The sequence below is a fragment of the Triturus cristatus genome, chromosome 7, assembly GCF_964204655.1.
Source record: "Triturus cristatus chromosome 7, aTriCri1.1, whole genome shotgun sequence".
Classification (NCBI taxonomy): Eukaryota; Metazoa; Chordata; class Amphibia; order Caudata; family Salamandridae; genus Triturus; species Triturus cristatus.
The window spans coordinates 830,311,938-830,336,102 of NC_140590.1; the positions used below are offsets into that span (position 1 = coordinate 830,311,938).

A 24,165-nucleotide genomic window follows, 5' to 3' on the forward strand; every position below is an offset into this window, starting at 1 on the left:
CAGCAACGGGAGAGGCTGACTGCCTTCTGCAGAGACAGGCCAGCGCTGGAGCAGAAGTGCATTGAAGCGGGTCTGCCTACGAAAAGATGCCGAAAGAAACTAAACCAGGAGCGATGACGCACGCCGCTGAATGTAAACAAGCACGCACTTGAAAGACAAGCAGTTGAGAAGGGAACAGGCAGCAGCTGTTTTCATGCACACTCGTGCTTGTAGCGGCATCCGCCTTGCGGGAGCGAGCTTCCACCAATTAGCATGCGCGCCGCTGATCGCTCCTGCAAGGTGGATGCCGCCACAATCCCGAGATTGCTTGAAAATGAGCAGAGCGACGGCTAAAAGGCCTATTCAGCGCATGCGCGCTTCGTAGGCGAGACCTTAAAAACAAAAAAAACAAAAAAGCCCTTTCCGACTTAAACCACTAGATGGCGGAATATGCACAGTATGTGAGTTTAGAAGATGTCTAGGCTGTAAAAATATGGCATTTGCAGAGGCAGGCCAAGCAACCAATGAAACACGATGGGCGTGTGTTCAAACATTACAGATGGAATACAGCATGCCTCGCAGAGCAGTGCATGCGCGCTGACTGTAGACTTGACTTAAAAAGGGAGGTTTGAGCTTTGCCATTACTTTAAAGGGCAAAGTTGAGTTAGCAGTTTTAAACTGCCTTCCAGTCTGCAGTGGCAAGTCAGGGAGCCATATTCTACTTTGTCGTACTCGTGGAGGCACAACTGACACACAAGACACCTCAAGCTACAGGCCCTAGGCATCCCTGGTACCATATAGAAGGGACTTACAAGTAAGATTGATTATGCCAATCGGGGCAAGCCAATTAAACATGCACCACTTAAGGGCCAGAGCACATGCACTCAGCCCTGTTTAGCAGGGATCAGAGCTATTACACCAGTACCTACTATCAAAATGTGGGTAAAAAGTGGGGGGTAAACATGAAAAAAACATGTTTCCTTGCACTATCACCTTATTGTAGTTGGGGTCGTATACTTGTATGGCTTCATCGCCAGTATGGATTTTAGCATCTTATGGTAATATTTGGCCAAGATTTAACATTTGGAACTTCTCGTATTTTATCTGTTTGTGGGATAATTTTTCCTGTTTGGTGAATGAGAACTGGTTCCACGGCTTGTATTTCAAGAATGATGCTGATTTCTTCTAATATGCCCTGAAGAAAACGCAACAACATTCATGGAGAAATAGAAAAAGGAGCTATAACCTCTAGGCAAAGCCACGTCACACAATCTTCAGCATCCTTTTGTCTTTCATTCCTCTTTGTTACAGTGGGAGATTATTTTAATGGGGATAAAAACAGAAGCAGGGCAGGATGGTGATCATTTTCCTTCAATTAGACGTTTCCATACAGAGATATGCTGACCGACGCTTCCTCTTTCAGGTTTTCACAAAGGGAATGATTGTTCTTTTCAGTAGCCAATATATTTACCATTGAGGAACATTACCAGTCTGCTCTGAATAGGTCTCTTCTCGGTTTATAAAGATGCTGTAGAATGTTTCCTTTCTTACCAAACATACTGTTTGAGAGATCTCCGCCTCAGATTTGATGTGATTCACCTATTCCACCATAAGAGAAGTTCGTAACCTGTGGTCCACGAAAGCGACTATGCTTAGAGAAAATGAAATATTAGCAGACTAATGAAGTATGTACACATAAAAAAGAAAAATTTAACATTTAGAAATGCTCTGTAAATGTGAAGGATTTTGAAATTGGAGACCAAGAATTAAGTTGACATCCTTAGATTGATTCCCGGTGTCAGCAAAAGGACAGCAAATAGTAATATGGATCAGTGGTTCCTAACCTTTTGATTTCTCTGGGCCCCATATAATAATTACTGGCACACGGGGACCCCCCAGTGAGCCATAACTAAAAGCAGGGCACCCCAGCCTAAGCATGTGATGATTTGAACCATACACCCAAAAATGACAAACTAGCATTCATCGACCAAAATTATTTCAATGGGAAGGATGGAGCTTCCCATTCAATTGAGGCCACTTATCATCCACACTATGTTCTGTTTGAGGCACTAGCACTGCTCCCACATATTAAAATCGGGATACTAACTTAATTTTTAGCCTCCAAATCAAAATTCCTTCACATTTACAAGTTTTCAAATTTTAAACTTTACATTTTATTTATATACACTTCATTATTCTGTTAATATTTAATTTCCTAAGCAGTCACGGACCCAACAAGTAGGTTTAGCAGACTCCCCAGGAATCCCCCCGAACCACAGGTACAAAACCACTGGTATGGATGACTGATGGCCTCAAACACTAGTATGCACCGAAAAAAAAACCAGATGCATTAGAAGCAAAAAAGAAAGTCATATGCTAGAGTCACATATTGCTTTGTCTTTTAGAAATAAAACCAAATTTGAAAAGCTCCATCCTTCCCATTAAAAGTTTTGTATACGTTTTGTTCGCAAATGAAATAAAAGATATAATAATTTGAGCCTATTTCGTTCTGTAGTTGTGCATTTAAAAAAAAAAATTGTTTTAGCTACAAGGTAACGAAATTGCTCATGTCAGGGTCCCAGGCTTCCAATAGTGATTCAGTCCATAAAAATCAAGGTTAGGAATCACAGATCTACATGACTGCCAAAGAGATGGGTTCATATTTTCACTTCTACGTCCTATTTGACGCCCGAGAGGCAGCCAAGAAGATCTTTTTAGAGCCAAACTACAGTTGTTTTATGAATACGCTGGAGTAATAACCTGATTGGATAGAAGGCATCCGTATTCACAACTGCTTGAAAATCTTCTCTATTCCATGAGAAGATATTATGAGATCACCTGCATATTCACAGCTGGTTGTTATACTGTCCTAGTACGCCCATTGTGTTTGTAAAAGTCTAAGAAGTGGCATACGTTCCCCCAACAGAGTTAAGCTTCTTTTCATAGTTACCACGGATAAGGGAGCAGAGGAGCGGCTCTTTTTAACAGCTGCAAAAACAACCATTGAAAATGCAATAGGTCTCGCCTTTGATTAAGTTAAAGCCATTTGCTTTGCTAATGGTATTGTATAGCAAAGCAAATGGCTTTAACTTAATGAAAGGCGAGACCTATTGCATTAGCAAGGTTTTTTTTTTTTTTTTTTTTTTTTACAGTTGTTCCGACTGTGTGCATGGCACCTGCCAAACCCAGCCATATTCCTCAGAGAGTTGGTGAAACGGCTGCAGTCATTCCTTCTCATGAGGACAAAAGTGGCTTGCTGGTGACTACAGTGAACCGACGGGAGTATGGTAGTAAGAGGAGGAAAATCTGTCAAATTATGTGCCCTGTTGTGAAAGATTTTACCCCAAAGATGTTTTTCTTTTTACAAGAAGGCCATTACAGTGCAGCGCCAAGCATTGATGGAACGCACACAGGTACAGCGCCAAGCACTCATGGTAATAACACACCTTCGTGTTAATTGCAAAGTGATGCAAAGTTTTATATTTACCAGTTTTCAGTCAATCCTTATCTTGGATTTTTTGCAATAATGAAACGCCGAGCTTAGCAGTTCCATGGCCTGCATCTGTGTTACTCAAGATAAAACGTATTGAACGCAGGCTTTGGAAACAGTTGATCTTTCCATATGTACTCTCGATAAGAGCCGCAATCTCTCCAACTTTTATCTCTTCAATACAGAACTAATGCTGTAATCGGTTTGTACCAAGCTTCAATGTGCTCATGCATGTAAACGTCATGCGCAAAGGTGCTCTGGCTATATATGTGTAGTGTGAATGTTTAACCTGCTGTATTGCACTGCAAGCATGGGGAATAAATGAGGGCTTATATCTAGGCAGTAGAGGAAACCTACAAAGAGAACTTAATTTCCTATCAACCATCTGCACAGAAAGGGACGTCACTGGATTTCCGATCATCCATGTACAGGAAGTGACATAACTGGTTTCCGTTACCCGCCTGTGTCACCTTGCACTCCTCCTCTTTCCCACAAACTACTTAATGAGCTGCAAAACTGATGATTAAAGGATGCGTGCAGCAGGCACCGCAGCGCCTATCTGCACCTGCACCGTGTCCAGCACCAGGGACCCTGGTTCTGTCCCAAGCCCCGCTACCGTGCTGCACTCCTCTGTGCTTTCAAGTCTGGCTGCCGCTCACCGCACTGCTGCCACACTGCACTACACAACGTTTAACGAGAGTTCACGTGTCTCCTGCAACTTCTTATGATCAACCACTCCTACGCCAACAGCATCCAGCAGCCCACTTTCCAACAGCTCAAACTCGCGAAATGCGAGACCTATTGCATTGCAAATGCTTGTTTTTTTATTATGTGGATAGTAATTATGTGGTGTTAAATTAGCTGGAATTAAGTAGAATGGGATTGAGTGTTATGGAGTGTAAATATGTGTATCGGTATGTTGTCTTGTGGCGTGGTATGTAGTAGAATTTAATTATGTGGTGAGCTGTTGAATTGTTTGACATGATGTTTAATTTTGTGGTGTGGATTGGATGCGTTTGTTGTGCAAGTGTGTTGATTTGAATTATGTGGTTTGTTGAATTATGTGGTGCAGAATGGAAATGTGTGGAGCTGAATTGTGCGGCGTGGAACTGTGGTATTTTGAGTGAAATTATGCTGATGGGAATTATGTGGCATGGTGTGGAGTGTATTTGTATGGATGGTTGCTATGTGGCATAGTGGTTTTATGTGGTATGTATTTATCTAGTATTTAGTAGAGTGTAATTAGGTGGCAATGATTAATGTGCACATATGTGCAAAGGCTATATTGAATGTACTTTATTATCCTTTATGAATAACGGTAAAAACAGCTGCAGAAGGACTGTCAAAATTATATGCGTTTGCAGGGCCTTAGTAAGTTGTTGGATGCAAAGTTACCAGACAGAAACCGCCACAACATTTCCAAAAAATAAATAAACACAGATCCTGGAGATGCTGCCAGAAAGAGTACTTAAATGAAGGGTTTCAGGTGATATTATAATTTGGATGCAGCACTTTCAAACCATCCCTTGCCCATGACTTGGAAAAGAAAAAACTTTTTAAACATAATTTAGGTGGCGAATGCAGATTTAATGAATAAAGCTTCAGCAGCATTTGAAATGTTTAAAAATGCAAACTCTAAACATGTTTCTTGAAATAGTATTAGAACTCAGAAATACAAAGCGCACAGTAATCTAAATACAAAGTCTAGATCTGCTAGTGTGCTGGGTTTATAACACTGCCCTGGTGACATTACATGTGAAGTCTAATGGCTCACTGTAGGAGGGTGGAGTAGCAGACGCAGCCATAAATCTCGGCAGGGAGCTCATTTATGGAAAAGAGCCACCTAGCGAAGTACAGAGGCTCAGCTCGGCGGGCGCTCATGTGAGAAAATAAATAGCTGTTGTGTGTGAAAAGTGTGGCAGAGCAGAAAGAATACAGAGGAGCAGGACAGCATGCCAGGTCCATCATGTGGGGGAAGTGCACAGAGCAGAGGCGCACACTGGCGACAGAGCCATAAAAGCACAGATGTGTGTGGGGGGGGGGGAAGGGGGAAGAGCAACAGAAGGGAGACCTCTGAAACAGCCCTGCCGCTGCGCATCGGGGTTGAACAAACGCCAATTAAGTCCTTTTACCCTCATTCCAGCACAAAAATGAGAAACATTGAGCAATAAATCTTACAGGCTATAAATAAATGAATAGTGCGTTAAACAAAACATGTACAACAAAAAGCACCTGAAAATAAAGTGACCGTTGATTTTCAAAATCGGAATTTTTATCTATGTAGCTAAAAGAAAGCACTGTTTTGTTAATTTCCACAAGCACAGTGGCACACAATAATGGGTGCGGACTGCAAATAAACAGCGTGCTGAAATTTTGAAGAGTGCTTCACGTTTGCAGTTAACCTCAAGGCAAACGCTTGAGGAGTACGAACCACTGCAGTGCGGAGGCAAAGGAACCCCTCTGTTAGCCTTGGTCGGTGGCACACACGAGTGTACCAATAAAGACCACGGCAGTGGGGCCGCGGGGCGGGGGGGGGGGGGGGGGGGCAGCGAGGATCGGCAGCTGAAGTGCTCCCTGGACTCAAAGTGCAGCAGCAGTAACCTGAAAAGTGTGAGGCTGAGCGGCTACTAGCGCAGGCACACAAGAGGTTTATCGTGCAGCTAAGGCCGGGAGAGACACCTGAGGAGCCGGCCCAAGTACTAGGAGATTGAAAAGAAGTGGCACAGCAGGCCGGCCAGGCGCAGCATTTCGCTCGACTCCTCTAAGTAACAAGATGGAAAAAAATGTAAAATCATTATGGAGTAGCGTTTATTGCAGTTTTATATAGCGCGAACTCCACACAAAGATATTGGATCACTGTGCATCAGCACCGGTTAAATTACACAAGATCACATTAATGTTTTGAGGCAAAGGGAGAAGTGATGTGCCCAGAATCGCAGGATTTTGAGCACGCCAACATTCAATCGTGGTTCTCAAATTATGCAGTTCTGGTTGTAACGCCACAGTCAACCCTGCAGCTGGACAGACATGGAGATTAAGACGCACGGCGCCATTAAACGGAGCCTTGCTGGTGGTCGTGTACGACAACTTGTATTTTGCTGCTTTTGTCATTGCATACAGATATATAACACTGATAAAGCAAGTAACATTACACCTACAACAAGCCAGGGCTATTGGCTTTGCCAATGGTTGTTGTTTGTGTAAGATAAATCAGCAACAACTACGGCTTCCTTGTATACAACATTGAAAATGCTTCCATTTTGAAATGAGGACTGAAAGAACTATAACGAGTCTCCATGACGTGAATTCAAAAGCAGTGACGAGTGGCACTGCTGCAAAGGTAAGATTTTTTGCACCCCAGAGGGCAACAAGCGCGTCCGATTGTTATTGCAACACATTACACGAATGGGGAGAAAAGTGCTTAGCTAATAATTAAAGGAGTGTGTGTACCGCCACCAGTAAAAGATCCAGTCCCGGTGGGCAGGGCCAAAAGTGGACAGGGCGGCAACAAGGAGGGACTAAAAAGCCTCCTTAACAATAAAATGCCAGCGTTTAGCCTAAGCTATGACGCGAGCCAAAGGGAGGAGGGGGCGGGGCTTTAAGTCCCCTTCCTCAACCGTATGGATTTCAAGAAGCACTCAATGCCGAGACCTAAAAACACAGTTCAGCTGTGGACAAACTAAAGAAAAGAGGCCTTTGCCTGGTGTCTGATGCAGTCAGATTTCAATGTAGGGAATTTTGCTACCATCTATTTTAATAGTGTATCTGATTTTACAGGCAGTGACAGCCTCAGATGCATATGAGCAAAGCCTTTCAAACTGCTGTATAGGACGTGTTCATCTGCACATAAACAAGGGTTTTTAGGATTACTAATGAGAAATCTGGCTTTTCAAAAGATTTAAGGTATAGGCTTGCTCACAGTGGACAGTTTGCCTGTATGAAGTGTGTGAGAGCACTATGCTTTAAGTCTGTAAAAAGATGTGCAACAGGAGGAGACTGACATCCTACAGAAACAGAAATATGGGACACACTATACCTTGAGCACTGCAGTTGAATTCGTAACAGATTTTCTAGCCTCTGTTAGGTCAGTCCCAAACCCCACCCACTCCACTAAGCATGGGAGTGTTTGGGCGTTACTTCAGGTCCTTCTTGCCAGTATATTTCTTTCATCATTCAGAGGGAATTTAGTTTGCAGAGTCTAACAAAATACCCTTATATCTAAAAAACACCTCGCCCCAGCCCCCTCCGGCAAGATATGTTTCAGTGCTCATGAGACAACAGTAACAACAAATTGTGTGGCAAATTCTTCTGTTGGGGGCCATAAGTCTGGATGTAAGGAATATGCTACTTACCAGTATGCATCTGTTCTTGGCATGTAGAGCTGCAGAGTTGTACACTTAGCATAGATCGCCATCTGGTGTTGGGCCCGGATGTTTGCAGTTTGTTTTTGTTCTTTGGACAGTCTTTGGAAGTCACGAGTTCGGTGACTCCTCCTTCGGTCCGTACTGCGCATGGGCTTCGGCTCCATCCTCAGATTGTTTTTCGCCAACAGGGAAATGATGGAGCGTAGTAATAACAGTGAGAAACCCATGTGTGTTGTATCTAAATAAGATGTACTGGAACGGATACAGGTAGCCGGGGAGGCGGGTGGGCGTGTACAACTCTGCAGCTCTACATGCCAAGAACAGATGCATACTGGTAAGTAGCATATTCCGTTCGAGGCATATGAGCTGCAGATTGTACACTTAGCATAGATTATATAGCAGTACCCAACCTCAGCGGCGACCACCGGTATCCGTTGCAGTGGTTTGAAAAAGTGTCTTTAGTACAGCCTGGCCCACCCTAGCTTGCTGCTTGGAATGCACATCTACACAGTAATGTTTTGTGAAGGTGTGCGGTGTTGACCATGTGGCTGCTTTGCAGAGGTCATCTAAGGGTATATTCCCTAGAAAAGCCATAGAAGCCCCTAACTTTCTTGTAGAGTGGGCTTTAGGTGGAACAGATAATGTTCTTTTTGCCTTTTGATAGCAAATTTGTATGCACTTTACAATCCACCTAGCTATCCCTGATTTAGAGATGGGGTTGCCTTTGTGTGGTGGAGAGAAGGAAACGAACAATTGTTTAGTCTTCCTGAAGGGTTGCGTTCTTTGTATGTAGTACAGCAAAGCCCTTTTAACATCGAGTGTGTGTAAGGCCCTCTCTGCAACAGATTGAGGTTGCGAGAAGAAGACAGGTAATTCCACCGATTGATTGAGATGGAAGGGGGAAATAACCTTGGGCAGAAACTTCGGATTTGTGCGAAGTATGACCTTGCTGTGATGTATGTCTAAGGGAAGTGATAGCTACGAGAAAAGCTGTTTTCCAGGTGAGAAACTGTAGCTCACATTTATGCATTGGTTCGAAGGGCGGACCCATTAGCCGTGCAAGAACTAAATTTAGATTCCATACAGGGGAAGGTGGTGCCCTGGGAGGAATTACTCGTTTAAGGCCTTCCATAAAGGCTTTAATAGCGGGCACTCTGAACAGTGATAAATGCTGTCTGTTTTGTAGATAAGCAGCAATCGCTGCTAGGTGTAGGCGTATGGATGAATATGCCAGGTTACACCTGTGAAGATGGAGCAGATAGCATATGATGTGCTGTATGGATGCATCTAAAGGGTTGATTGTATTGTTACGGCAGTAAATTACAAATCTTTTCCACTTTGCGGCATAGCATGCTCTAGTGGTAGGACGTCTGGCTTCCATGATGATGTTCATGCAATCAGGGGGAAGGTTAAGGTATCCAAATTCTAAGATTTCAGGAGCCAGATCGCAAGGTTGAGCTGAGCTGGGTCCGGGTGCCTGATTTCTCCATGGTTCTGGGTTAGTAGGCATGGGGATAGGTGCAGTTTTTGATGTGGTACCACTGATAGTTGTAGTAGTGTGGTGTACCACGGCTGCCTGGCCCATGTTGGAGCTACTAGAATGAGTGTGAGGGAGTGTTGTTGTAGTTTCCTGACCACTAATGGAATTAGTGGGAGAGGTGGAAAGGCGTATGCAAATCTGCCTGACCAGTTCATCCATATCGCATTGCCCTTGGACAATGGGTGTGGGTATCTGGCGGCGAAGCTTGGGCATTTTTTGTTTTCGTGGGTGGCGAAGAGGTCTATCTGAGGATGCCCCCACTGTTGGAAGAATGGGTGAAGAACTTGTGGATGCAGTTCCCATTCGTGTATTTGTTGCGTTTGTCTGCTGAGCAGATCTGCCATGGTGTTTTGTACGACTGGAACGTGCTGTGCCAGGAGAAAGATGTTTTGGGGAATTGCCCATCTCCATATGCTCTGGGCTAAGCGGGAGAGCTGGGGAGAGTGTGTCCCCCCCTGTTTTTGGATATAATACATTGCAGTCATGTTGTCTGTGCGAATGAGGACTGCTTTGCCCGAAATCTGTTTTTGGAAGGATTTTAGGGCTAGAAAGATCGCCAAGAGCTCCAGATGGTTGATGTGGAGCGATTTTTGCTGTGGCGTCCATAGACCTTGCATTGTGAGGTGTAGGAGGTGCGCTCCCCAGCCGGAGAGCGATGCGTCCGCTGTTAGAATCACCTGAGGAACCGGGTCCAGGTGATTCTAACAATCTGCAGCTCATATGCCTCGAACATAAGGTTTGGGACAGCACTAAAAGAACTACCACAAACTGTTTACCATCTAGACTAGAAAAGTAGATCTTTCCCTGCAGATATTTAAAAATATGGGAATTAGAACGGAGAATGCAATACAAAGCAAAGTGAATACAAGCAAAAAAGGCAGATTTACTTGTCCATTAATTGTAATTTCTTAAAGTGATTTGTGAGCATTCCTACCCATCCAGAGTTCCCTTGTCGAATGACTCAGCAAAGTAGACATCTCCTGTTGGGACTGGAGCCTTGTAGGTAACCTGTTGAGAAAGGGAAGCCAACAGCAACATGGTGTAAATCACAAACAGTTCTTGAAGAAACCGGAATGAATCAGACACTGACTTTCTGCTTACAACTTTCTTAAAGTTGATGTTCCATACAATTCACGCTCACAATATACACTGCTACATTGGACTATAAATGCACTGTTTTATTCTTAAACTGTAGCCACTCAAGCACTATGAATTGGAAGAGCTGAATGGGGATGGTGTTCGACCACAGATGCCCTAACCCACTAAGGGGATTAGCCACAGAAAGGATGCAGCTTCTAACTACATGGTTTGCCTCTATAACTTAACAAGACTCCTGCACCTTAGTTCATATTTCTCCATCTGCAGAATCGAAATTCTTTTCCCCTGCAGACTGCTTACAGAATGGTCAGAAATACTATTTGCTCCTTTGGAGCCACTAGTATATTTAGATTAACTCCAAGTCTTTAACAGGAGATTTTGAGATGCAATATAAGTGTCTTTTTAGCATCAAACCATTATTCTCCATGTTAAACATCCCCAGAAGCCACTAATGCTGTATTTTGTATAGGAAAACTATGTTTTTGTAGGATCCCCAACATCAAAGCTACATCCAACTGCAGGGTAATAAAAACTAGGCTATTTTCTCCCAGACGAAGTGCTAAAAAAAATATTTAAGTATCTGTCCTTAAAACAAAAATAAACGTAGATTACTGCTACTACAAATCGTTGCAAAACTTAATGGATTTTTCTAGAGACAGTCCTTGCCAACGAAATTGGACACCTGTCCTGAAGAAAGGTTTGCAAGAGTCCCACAAATTAAGAAAAGAAAAAGTTAAACATTTAGATAAATAAATTTTAGGGATTATTGGTGCCATATTAGTAGTATAGTTAAGTGAATGTTCTAACAGCACTGACAGCAGAGACTACACATCCAGTCTGAATTACTATGAACAGTTATTCACACAGAGAAAAATTAAGCCACACCCACAAGAAATCAATCAGGGGGTTGAACCCCTTAAGCTGCTAGGCTACCCCCCCCCCCCCTTCTGTGCGAAGCCTTTTTTTTGGGCTATTTAGGGTAGTTGGCGTTTAGGCCCCTGTAACTTTTTGACCACATAAGGTATCCGTGCCAAATTTGCGTCCTTTTCTAAAGGTACCTAGGGTTTGTGGATTCCCCTGGAGGGGACCCAGAAATTAGCCAAAATACAGCTTAATTTTGGGGGTTGTGTGTGGAAAAAATGGGGGGAAAGTGCTGCAAATGAAAGAGTGTTTCTTTCCCCTGCAAATGGTACCAACAAAGGGTTTGTGGGGCTGAAGGATTAGTTACTTACCTGCAATCCTAGTTCTCATCCAGGGGTATACTCATCAAAGTCAATCTATGAATAATCCCCGCCCACGTGCAGGATCCCGGAGCATATAGAAAATACATATATATACACATATATATGCATATGTGAAAACATATACATGCAGCCTAAAATGTTTCAAGCATGGCAAAAATGCTGAAAATTACACAGGTTTGCATTATAGTACCCCTAACCCATAAGGGAAAAATGGAAGCACTAATCCAATTGTCACTCAACAATGCTTTAGTGCCATAGAGCAAACTTGTAATTGCAGGCATTTGCCTGTAGGCTGCAGTAGAGTATCAAGAAAACAAAGAAAACTGACACCTTGCGTTTAAGGCATTAGAGTAGGGGGACCGTGCCTTTAAGACCTGCAGGAGACCCCTTGCTCCCATGATGCACCACAGGTGACAGTTAGGTCAGTTCTTTTTGACGGTGCACACACACCTGAGTAGATCTACAATAAATAAACAATAACTTGAGGAAAATGCTCGTCCGGGGAGGTGGGTGGGTCGCTTATGACTTTGATGAGTATACCCCTGGATGAGAACTAAGATTACAGGTAAGTAACTAATCCTTCTCATCCAGGGGATACTCATCAATAGTCAATCTATGAATAGAGTAGCAAGCCCATACCCAAAATCTTGCGGATGAGCAATAAAGCATCTAGAACATGCAGTAACATCACATTCGCATAGCAGTTATGCAAATAAATTCCTTAATGAGGCCTGCCCCACCTGGCAGTCTGCCTGTGCGTCTGAATCTAGGCAATAATGGTGTGTAAAGGTATGTATAGAGCGCCATGTAGCTGCTTTGCAAATTTCAGAAATGGGAACTTTGCGAAGGAGAGCTACAGTAGAAGCTTTCCCTCTAGTAGAGTGTGCTCTTGGTCTAACCTGTAGAACCTTGTGGGCCAGTTGATAAGACAAGGCTATGCAGGAAACAATCCATCTAGAAATAGACCTTTTGGAAGCAGCCAGCCCAGTATTTGTTGAACCGTAATTGACAAAGAGCCTATCAGACTTTCTAAGCGAAAGGGTTTTAGCAAGGTAAAATTTCAATACCCTCCGGAGGTCTAGAGAATGTAAGGCTCTCTCCGGGGGAGTGGTTGGCTGAGGAAAGAAAGTGGACAGCGTGATAACCTGATTAATGTGGAAATCCGAGACCAGCTTTGGCAGGAAGCTCGGATGAGTACGTAGCACCACTCTATTGGCGTGGAAAACAGTGTAAGGTTCCTTGCAGCACAGGGCCTGAATCTCACTCACCCTGCGGGCAGAAGTGATGGCTACTAAGAAGGCAGCCTTCCAGGTCAAATGCAGCAAGGACACCTTATGGATAGGTTCGAAAGGAGCCCCCATCAACTTGGAGAGAACGATGTTGAGCTACAAGGGAGAAGGGGACCTCACTGGTGGAAATACTTTAAGCCCTTCTAGGAAATATGACTACCGGCAGCTGGAAGAATGAGGCCTGGGTAGGAGATTTTCTATAAGCTGTGATAGCAGCTAAGTGGACTCTGATAGAAGTGTACTTTAAACCAGACTTTGCCAAGTGCAATAAGTAGGGGAGAATAACTTGTTCTTGACCCTGGATCGGATCAAGAGCGTTCTCTACACCAAATGTAGAACCTTTTCCACTTGAAGGCATAAGACTTCCTAGTGGAGGGCCTTTTTGCTTCTCGAAGAATGTTCATACAGTCCGCCGGAACATCTAAATGTCCGTACTGGATGACTTCAGGAGCCATGCTGTCAAGGGAGGGAAGGTTGGGATGGAACACTCTCCCCTGGTTCTTGGTCAGTAAGTTCGGCAGGCAAGGCAACCTCCGGTGTGGCACCTCTGAGAGCTGGAGGAGATCCGGATACCACCACTGGTGGGGCCTCTCGGAGCTATTAGAATCATCCTTGTTCTGGTCCTGTAGAATTTCTGTAGGACCGCTGGGATGAGAGGGAGAGGAGGAAAAGCGAACAGCAATGTCTGTGACGAGCTGATCAAAAGTGAATTCCCCCGTTATCCCTGTTGGGGAAACCTGGAGGCGAAGGCGGGGCATTTTTTGTTTGCCGCGTCTGCGAACAGGTCGATGTCCGGTGGATCTCTTGGGTGACGTCTTAGTTTTGCACCCAGTCGTGTGCTTCTACGAAGTCTCTGCTGAGGCCATCTGCCTGCACGTTCAGGGTTCCTGGCAGGTGTACAGCGATGATTGAAAGACCTTTCGCCAGTAGCCACCACCGAATGGACTGAGCTTCCAGAGACAGGACTCGTGACTTGGTGCCTCCTTGCTTGTTCAGATAGAACATAGTTGTGGTGTTGTCTGTCTGAATCTGAACGTGGCTGGTTTGGATAGACTGATACAGGGATTTGAGAGCCAGATGGACTGCTCGTTGCTCCAAGAAGTTTATGTGAGAACTTCTTTCGGTATTGGACCAGAGACCTTGTACCTGAAGCTGGTCCATATGAGCACCCCAGCCCTGCACTTCGGCATCTATCAATCAATCAATCACAGCATTTATATAGCGCACTACTCACCCGGAGGGTCTCAAGGCGCTCGGGGGGTGGGGGGCGCTACTGCTCGAACAGCCAGGTCTTGAGCTGCTTCCTGAAGGCGAGGTGGTCCTGGGTCAGGCGGAGGTGGGACGGGGGGGAGTTCCAAGTCTTGGCGGCCAAGAAGGAGAAGGACCTTCCTCCTGTGGTGGCTCTTCGGATCCGGGGGATGGCGGCGAGGGCGTGGCTGGTCGAACGAAGGTGGCGTGTGGGAGCGTAGAAGTTGAGGCGGCTGTTGAGGTATGCTGGTCCTTGGTTGTGCAATGCTTTGTGTGCGTGGGTCAGGAGACGGAAGGTGATTCTCTTGCTGACCGGGAGCCAGTGCAGGTCTCTCAGGTGTCCGGCGATGTGGCTGCGACGGGGGATGTCCAGGATGAGTCGGGCTGAGGCGTTCTGGATCCGCTGGAGTCTCGTGGTGGTTCCGGCGTAGAGGGAGTTGCCGTAGTCCAGACGGCTGGTGACGAGGGCCTGGGTGACAGTCTTCCTGGTCTCGGTGGGGATCCACCGGAAGATCTTTCGTAGCATGCGCAGGATGTTGAAGCAGGACGAGGATCCGGCGTGGACTTGCCTGGTCATGGAGAGGGAGGAGTCCAGGACGAAGCCTAGGTTTTGTGCGTGGTCTGTTGGTTTGGGTGCGCTGCCCAAGGCGGGGGGCCACCAGGAGTCGTCCCAGGCGGTGGGTGAAGATCCTAGGATGAGGACTTCAGTCTTGTCCGAGTTCAGTTTCAGGCGGCTGCTCATCATCCACTTGGCTACTTCTGTCATCCCTTCGTGTAGGTTGGTTCAGGCGGTGGCGGGGTCGTTGGTGAGGGAGAGGATCATCTGGGTGGCGTAGGAGATGATGTTGAGGTTGTGTTGGCGTGCGATGGCTGCGAGAGGGCTCAGGTAGACGTTGAAGAGGGTGGGCTGAGCGAGGAGCCTTGAGGAATGCCGCAGATGACTTCGGTGGCTTCTGATCTAAACGGGGGGAGGCGGACTCTGTGTCCTACCGGCGAGGAACAAGATGATCCATTCCAGTGCCTTCTCCTGGATTCCGACGTTGCTGAGGTGCTGTACTAGGGTGCGGTGGCAGACAGTGTCGAAGGCCGCGGAGAGGTCCAGGAGGATGAGGGCCGCTGTTTCTCCGTTGTCAAGCAGGGCTCGGATGTCGTCGGTGGCTGCGATCAGGGCGGTCTCTGTGCTGTGGTTGGCCCGGAAGCCAGACTGCGAGGGGTCGAGGGATCCGTTCGTCTCGAGGAAGGCGGCCAGCTGCTTGTTCACAGACTTCGATGACTTTAGCGGGAAACGGGAGCAGTGAGATGGGGCGAAAGTTCTTGAGGTCGGCTGATGGCTTCTTTAGAAGAGCGCCGAGTTTGGCGTGCTTCCAGCTCTCCGGGAAGGTGGCGGTGTCGAGGGAGGTGTTGATGATGTCTCGCAGGTGGGGTGCGATGACAGCGTCGGCCTTGTTGAAGATGTGGTGGGGGCAGGGGTCGGTCGGGGATCCGGAGTGGATGGAGTTCATCGTGCGGATGGTGTCTTCGGTGCTGATCGGGGTCCAGGCGCGGAGGGTGGTGGTGGGTGGCATTGGTGCAGTCGTGGGGAGCGTTAGTTGTGTGCTGAAGCTGTTGTGTATGTCAGCGATCTTGTTGTGGAAGTAGGAGGCGAGGGAGTTGCAGAGTTCTTGCGATGGTGTGATGTCGTTTTTTCCGGCGTTGGGGTTGGAGAGCTCCTTCACGATGTTGAAGCGTTCCTTGCTGTTGTGTGCGTTGTTGTTCAGCCGCTCCTTGAATGCTGTTTTCTTGGTGGTGTGGATCAATTGATGGTGCTTTCGGGTGGCGAGCTTGAGGGTGGTCATGTTGTCAGGTGTTGGGTCTCTTCTCCAGGCTCTCTCGAGGGCTCGGCAGTTCTTCTTGGAGCTCTTGAGTTCGTCGGTGAACCATGGGGCCAGCTTGCTGCCGGGTCTGCTGGGCGGGTTCCTCAGTGGGGCGAGGTAGTCCGCGCAGTTGCTGATCCACTTCGTCAGGTTGTTTGCGGCCTGGCTGGGGTTCGCTGAGCGCGGTCCAGGCGCGGACGGGCGCAGACGGGCTTACCTTTGGCGCCCCTTCGGCGCGCTTCGGGCGCGCCCACTGCGCGTTCGCCACTCTGCCATATGTGGAGCGTGGGGGGCGGAGCGAGGGAGGGTCAGCTGGGAGGCGGGAGCGGGGTGGCGAATGGGAATGGCGAGCGAGGGAAGGGGGCGGGGCCGCAGGGGGGCAGCGGCGGGGAGCGGGGAGGTGGCAGGAAACGCGGCAGGGGCTGGGCACAGTAGTGAGGGGGAAGCAGCGGACGAAGGGGACACAGAGGAAAAGACAAGTGAAACGGCGAAAATGCAGAACAATAACAGGGGAGAGCAAGCAGGTTACACGGAGGCAAAATGCAGTGAAATAACAGGGGAGAGTAGGAGGAGAGCAAGCAAGGTTACACGGAGGCAAAATGCAGAGAGGTTAGCAGGAGAAAAATACAGATGGTGCAGAAGCAGATCCGGCGGTCGGGGCCGGGAGCACAGCTGAGAGCAGTGGGGCGGGAGCGGGCTCACTCACGGGGAGTGTGCACGGTGGGGTGACCGGCCCAGAGGGACATGGTCACTGTCACTGTGACCACTGTCTGTGTCGGAGGCTTCTGATGGAAAGGAACACCTTGAAGCAGATGGGAGCGTTTCATCCACCATCTGATGGAGGCTCTGGCAGCTTGGTGGAGAGACAAGACATTCCCAGCGACCTGACCTCTGCGACCACTGATCTTCTAGCGCTTGTTGTAGAGGTCGCATGTGAAGGCGTGCATTGGGAACAATGTAAATGCACAAAGCCATCGACCCCAGTATTGAAGACACTTGCCTGGCTGTGGGGAATGCAGTGTCGAGAAGCGTGTGGCATTTCTGAAGCATGGATGATAACCTCTCCTCCGAAGGATACGCGCTTGCCTTTGCGGAGTCCAGAGAGGCGCCCAGATAGTGTATCCGCTGAGTGGGATTGAGGACCGACTTTTTGTAGTTGACTTGTAATCCCAATGACTGTAGTAGATTGAGGCAGAACGAGAGATGGCTCTGGAGTAGTACAGGTGTGGAACTCTTCAGGAGCCAGTCGTCTAGATAGGGATAGACGAAGATCTTCCGCTTGCGGAGGAAGGCAGCTACCACCGACATACACTTGGAGAATGTCCGTGGGGCGGATTTGAGGCCGAACGGCAGAACTCTGTACTGGTAGTGCTGCCGAGAGATCTGAAACCTGAGGAATTTGATGTTTCACTGTGACAGGAATATGAAAATAGGCGTCCTGCAGGTCGATGGCACACATCCAGTCTCCCTGGTGAAGCTGCGGGAAGATTTGATGCAGGGCTAGCATTTTGAACTTTTCCTTCTTGACAAATATGTTTAGCAGACGCAGGTCGAGAATGGGTCTGTACTCTTTGGCTACTCCTCGCTTTTGAACTAGAAAATAACGGGAGTATACTCCTTGATTTCTTTGGAGGGGTGGTACTTCCTCTATGGCATTCTTGGAGCTGAGAGTAGCTACTTCATCCAGTAAAATCAGATTTTGAATTTGAGGAAGGCGCTGCCACTGTGGGGGTACTTGCGGAGGGGGAGACTTGAACCTCAGCAAGTAGCCATGCTGTACAATATTCAGTACCCATTTGTCTCTTGTAATGGCTTCCCACTCTTCCAGGTGAAAACTGATACTTCCTCCTACCGGAGCGGCAAACGGGCACGGAGGAAGTAAGACCTCACTGTTTGGAAGGTTGCTTGGTGGTGGACTGTTGCTGTTTGGCGTTCCCTCTCCCTCTGCCACGACCCCTTTGTTGGAATTGGGGTCTTGGCTGGTTCTGAGAGGACCATTGAGGGGTTTGAACCCGCTGATGAAAGGAACGTTTGTCGCCCTGATGAAAGCGCTTCCGATATTCTTTGCGCTTCTCCAGCCCAACAGCCTTGACGGTGTCCATCTCGGCTTTCATTTTGTTAATTTGGTCATCGGCGTGAGCACCAAACAAGGACGATCCGTTAAAAGGTAAGTTTAGAATTGTCTTTTGCGCATCAGGCTTGAGGCCCGTTAGTCGCAGCCAGGCTGATCGTCGAGAGCATACACCATGGGAGTATCCATGCGCGGCGAGGTCCGAAGCATCTGCAGCCGCACTTATGATCGGATTGGCTACAAGCCCACCCTCAAGGAGAATTTAGTTGAAATCCTGTCTGTCTTCCCTGGGAAGCTTTTCAGCGAACCTGGAAAGTGAATCCTAAAGTGAACGATCATAACGCCCCAGAAGGGCTGAAGCACTCGCAACCTTCATGTATGACGCAGATGTGCTGCACATCTTCCTGCTGTAGGAATCAATCTGCTTACTGACCTTCTCTGGGGGGACAGAAGAGGAAACAGACGCAGAGTGCAACTTCATGGCAGCCGCCACAATAACAGAGTCCGCTGGCTGGTCCACTCTTAGGAATAAGGGATCCTCGGCTGGAGCCTTATACTTCTTGGCGAGCCTTGAAGGCACAGAGCCCACAGTAGCAGGAGTGAGAAATGTGGCCATAGCTGGCTCCAACAGTCCTGGCACCAACGGAAGTAACGGTCTGGGCGCTGATCGATGATGTAAGGTATCAAATATAATCGATGTGGGAACCACAGGGGTGTGCAACGTGATGTTCAGTTTCCGCGCACCCCTACCCAGGACCTCAGAAAAAGTAGTGATGTCATCGATGGGAGATGCTCGCGCTGGAGGCGTGGAGGAAAAGGTCGGAGAATAGTCCCGGACCGAGGACCTCGTGGAGGAAGACCATGTGGGTGATGTTGTGCGTCGCCTCTTGTGGGGACAGGCACTGTGATGAGCCCTGGACTGTGATCCGTGTCTAGAAGGAGATCTTGGCCTTCTGTGAGGCGATGCGGAGACCTAGTTGTCGACCATCGTCGTCGACACGGTGACTTAGACGTCGGTCTTTGCCGTCGAGTTGGTGACTTCGACGTCGACCTTCGCCGCCAAGTTGGTGACTTTGACGCCGACCTTCGCCGTCGGTCTGGTGTTTTTGACGTCAATCTTCCATGACGTCGAGTTGAGGCCGATCTCCTCGATGTCGAATGATGAGCCTTTGACAAAGGTCTTGACGTCGACAGGGCCACTTGCGGCGAAATATACGTTGTCGCAGCTCTCGAAGCTGACCCCCTCGAGGGCAGCGGAGAGTGTCTCGACTGAGACTTTCCGGATCTCAGACTAACAGCCTTCAAGCCCGAAGTGCCGTGCCTCGACGCCGACTTACTTGTATGCGGCGGCGAATCTCTACGTCGAGATGGATCGCTTGACGCAGAAGCCCTGGGTCTTTTAGACGGTGACGCGAATCTCCTGGAACCTTGGTCTTCCTGGGATCAGGAGAGGTGGTATATCGCAGTTTCTGAAGTCGTCTGGCTGAAGAGGGTATGGTCGCCTTCATGACGGCTTCTTTCCTTCTCCAGCTGGGCATGCAGTTTAATGCGCTCTCTATCGCGTAGAGTGCGCCTGGAAAATGTATGGCAGTGGGAGCACTGGTCAGGATTGTGTGAAGTTGGAAGATACATAATACACACTGAGTGTGGATCTGCCAGTGCCATCTTATTGCCACAGGAAGGGCATTTCCTGAATAAAGCAGGCATTCTGACTGGAAAAAATTAGAATTACACTAAGAAAACCAGCAGAATAAGCTTTCAGGAGTCAGAAAATGTCGAATATTCTGAGAAAATCTGAAGAGAAAAAAAACTTTGACTCAAAAACTGAAGAGCTCAAGCTCCAGGAACCTCATAGAAGGACCGGAAAAAAAAACTGACCTAACTGTCACCTGTGGTGCATCATGGGAGCAAGGGGTCTCCTGCAGGTCTTAAAGGCACGGTCCCCCTACTCTAATGCCTTAAAGGCAAGGTGTCAGTTTTCTTTGTTGTCTTGATACTCTACTGCAGCCTAAATGCCTGCAATTACAAGTTCGCTCTATGGCATAAAGCATTGTTGAGTGACAGTAGGCTTAGTGCTTCCTTTTTTCCCTTATGGGCTGGGGGTACTATAATGCAAACCTGTGTAATTTTCAGCATTTTTGCCATGTTTGAAACATTTTAGGCTGCATGTGTGTATATATATATATATATATATATATATATATATATATATATATATATATATATATATATATATATATTTTATCTACTGGCGGTCGCCAGTAGATAGTTCTAGTTAGGACCGTGTTTCCATAGGAAATCCGCAACATTCTATTTGGAATAACTTTGGCGCCGGTCGACGAATCCTCGCGAAATTTTCAAAACTAATGGGGCGCTACGCTCCGCTCCGCTCCTACCCTGAAAGTCTCGGGGGGATTCGTCAAGCGGGGGCTGAGAAAAAAGGGGGGTCCCAAAACACGTTTTCCCCATGCATTTTCCCATAGGACCTTTAGTCCGAGCTACAGCCCGAACGGCTGAACAGAATTACTTGAAATTTGGCAGAAAGGTAGTCCTCAGGTCAAGGATGTGCCTTTTGTAGGTCTGGTGTAAATCTGTTCAGTAGGTCCTGAGAAAATAGCATTTAAATCAATATATATATATATATATATATATATATATATATAATCTGTAAGCGCGCTCCGTGCGCTTACCGTAAGCTTACCGTACGCGTACGGTGCCGTGCGCGAGCTCAATTCTGATTGGTGGTTACATGACTGTAAACATTCGAATCGGTCGAAATCAGGAAGTGTCGGCCGCCATTTTCGGTCTCTCGCACTGAGAAACAAAGGTGGGGAACGTGAAAAGGGGGCAACGAAGAGAGTTGCAGACCCCCTAGTGTTTGTCAGGGGGTCTAAGAAGGACCCAAAAGTACGAAAAATAAATTTAATAATTTAAAAAAAAAAATCACGGAGTGCGCGTACGGTAAGCTTACCGTACGCGCACGGGGGGAAAAAAATAAATAAATAAAGAAGTAACAATCACATTTATTAAATATATTAAAGGACCCACAAGGGAGAAAAAAACAAATGTTACTGTGTAAAAAAAGGCGAGGCGCGCACGGCATGGACTGCGCAACGTGGGCGCTCGGTGCGCGAAGTGCACCGAGCGCCCACAGCGAGCGCACGGTGCGCGAAGCGCACCGTTCGCGCAGGGTGTGCGCACAGTGAAAAACCATAAAAAAAAATAAAAAAAAAATACATAACTTATCATTTAAAAAACCGTACAAATTCACTGAAAAAACCATAGGTTTCACACGTTATAGTTAGCTGTACATTTCACTCGTGAAAAACCAATGAAATTCCACGTTATAGTTAGATCAGGTAACTATAACTTGCGCGACCGCAATCCACAATGTGTAATTTCAGATGTCATCATTGATGTCATGACTGATGTCACTGACCATGTCATGAGTGATGCAATATGTGACGTCATCAGCAGTTTATTGTGGGCGCGCAAGTTATAGTTACCTGATCTAACTAGAACGTGGAATTTCATTGTTTTTTTACGAGTGAAATGTACAGCTAACTATAACATGTGCGAAACCTATGGTTTTTTAAGTGTGTGTGTATATATATATATATATATATATATATATATATATATATATATATATATATCTCCAACTTCAAAGACCACCTTCGGGGCGCTTGTCCGAACTCACGGCGGGTGCATGCAGGCGGCGGGTGGTGGGAACCCGCTATGTTCCACAACAACTAACAAAGATTGCTGCACTCTCGAGGTGGATTTCCTTAACTTTTAATTCCGCATACGCGTTTCAGCGATTATGCCTTCCTCAGTGCGGTTATAAGCAAAGTTACGGGAAAACAGGATAAGAGTCCTTTCTTTGTTTTTAAATACACCAAAGAGTCACTTGATTGGTCGATGTTCCAGCCAATGGAAAGGCTTAATTTCATACAAACTGGTGTAGGAGCGCCGTCATTCAGTCAATTACACGATTTGATTCGTTAATTATATATATGTATTTTCTATATGTTACGGGATAACCTTCTTCCAGTTATTGGTAGAAATGGGTATGAAAGCAATAATGGATCCTGGAAAGCTATACATTTTAGAACAGTAGAAATTGAAAATGAGGTGAAAAAAACCAAGCCATTTGTGCCAACGTTTTCAACTGTAACTTCTAATGATGACAGATGTTTGAAAGCAATATACCGTTACATCTGCTGAACCTTTCTGGTTGTGGGGATATATAGGTTCACCAGGAACCCGGCGAACCCAGAGCCAATAACTGACAGCGTCTTGCAATGGTTTTTTATTATGTGCCGGGTATATAGCAATTCATTTGGGAAAATATAGACAGTGAAAAATCGGGATGAAAGACACATATGTATTTCTGAAATCGGAACAAAATATAAAGTTTGAAAACAGTAGCTATTTGTACATTTCCGAAACATTGTACCCATACTAGCATGAGAATGCTAGGACATTTTTCAAGGTGACTTCTTTTTTTACACATGGTCTTTCATTTGGAAGGCAGAAATGCATTGAAAGTCAATAGATAATAATTCCCCAAGTCTCCCAATAAAAATGGTACCTCAATTGTGTGGGTAGGCCAGGTGCCCGCGACACAAAAGAGCTCAAAATGCAACGTGGACACACCACATTTTCACAGTAAAAACTGACCCTTTTTTTGCAAACTGCGTAGCTGTAGATTTTGAAACCTAGCTCTTCCGGCACCTAGGGAAACCTAGTAAACCTATACATTTTTGAAAACTAGACACCCAGGGGAATCCAGGATGAAGTGACTTGGCTGGCTCTCACAAGGTTCTGTTACCCAGACTCCCTTGCAAACCTCAAACCTAGTCAATAAAACCACATTTTCCTCACATTTCTGTGGTGGAAAGTTCTGGAATCTGCGTGGATCCACAAAAATCCAGCCACCCGGCATTCCCTAAAGTCTTCAGAGAAAAATGGTATCTAGTGGCCGCAACAGGAAACGGCCCAAAGCGCAACGTGGACACAGTGAAAATGGACCCTTTTTTTGCAAAGTTCCCTGCTGTACATTTTGAACCCTAGCTCTGCCGGCACCTAGGGAAACCCAGCAAACCTATACATTTTTGAAAACTAGACACCCAGGGGAATACAGGATGGCGTGACTTGTCTGGCTCTCACCAGCTTCTTTTACCCCTGTGTTCAATGCAGAATTGGCTAAAAAATTTATTTCTAAAAAAATGTAGCATTTAGAAATCTTGGTGCTACACCCTTAATCCCTATGTTTTTGGCCCAAGTGAGGTATCCTTTTACTCAGGAGACTGAGGGGAACGCTGTGGGGTAGCACAGTGATTACACATATAAATATGTGGAAAATGTGTTTTTATTCAGCTAAATTTGAGGTTCGCAGGTGATTCTGGGCAGGAAAACGTTATGGGATCCACGCAAGCCGTACCTCGGAGGACTACCCCGGGAGTTTAGTTTTCAGAAATGTGTGGGTTTGGTAGTTTTCCAAGATGGCTGCCGAGCCTGGGGAAAGACTGAAATTCTCTGGTCTCTAGTGGGCTTTCTGCCCCTACAGGTGCCAGATTTGGGGCTACTGTAGAAAGACTGTAGGTCCCAAAACAAATGGGGGGGGGGGGGAAGGCCCTTGCCCAAGGGGCCGCTCCCCCCTTCCTGGTGTCTAGTGGGTGGATCCCTGCTTGGGGATCGCCCTCCTGAAGCTATCCCCAAACAGGGATCCACTAGGGAGGGGAGATTCTCCCCTTTCCAATGATATCCCTCCCGTCTTTCGGGGTCTGAGATAGCCCCCTGAGCACATAGAAAGTGAAACTGAAATGAGCCTAAAGGCTCATTTCAGTTTTAGTTTTTATGAAATGACGACAGGGCCGTGCGCACTGATTGTCGTTTCAGAGAAACCAGGGGGAGAAAAAAGGAAATTCCTCTGGTGCCTGCATCAAAGGGATTTCTGGTGCCATGTGTGAGGACGGCCGGGGCC

General features: G+C 46.7%; 1 protein-coding gene across 1 annotated transcript in view; it reads right to left on the reverse strand.

Annotated features, from left to right (window-relative positions):
- CANX (calnexin) overlaps positions 1-24,165 on the reverse strand; it is a 499,168-nt gene that overhangs the window by 410,712 nt on the left and 64,291 nt on the right. The window contains exon 3 of the mRNA XM_085617760.1: positions 10,308-10,381. Within this exon, the coding sequence (XP_085473886.1) occupies positions 10,308-10,381 (74 nt within the window). The remainder of the gene's footprint in view (positions 1-10,307; positions 10,382-24,165) is intronic.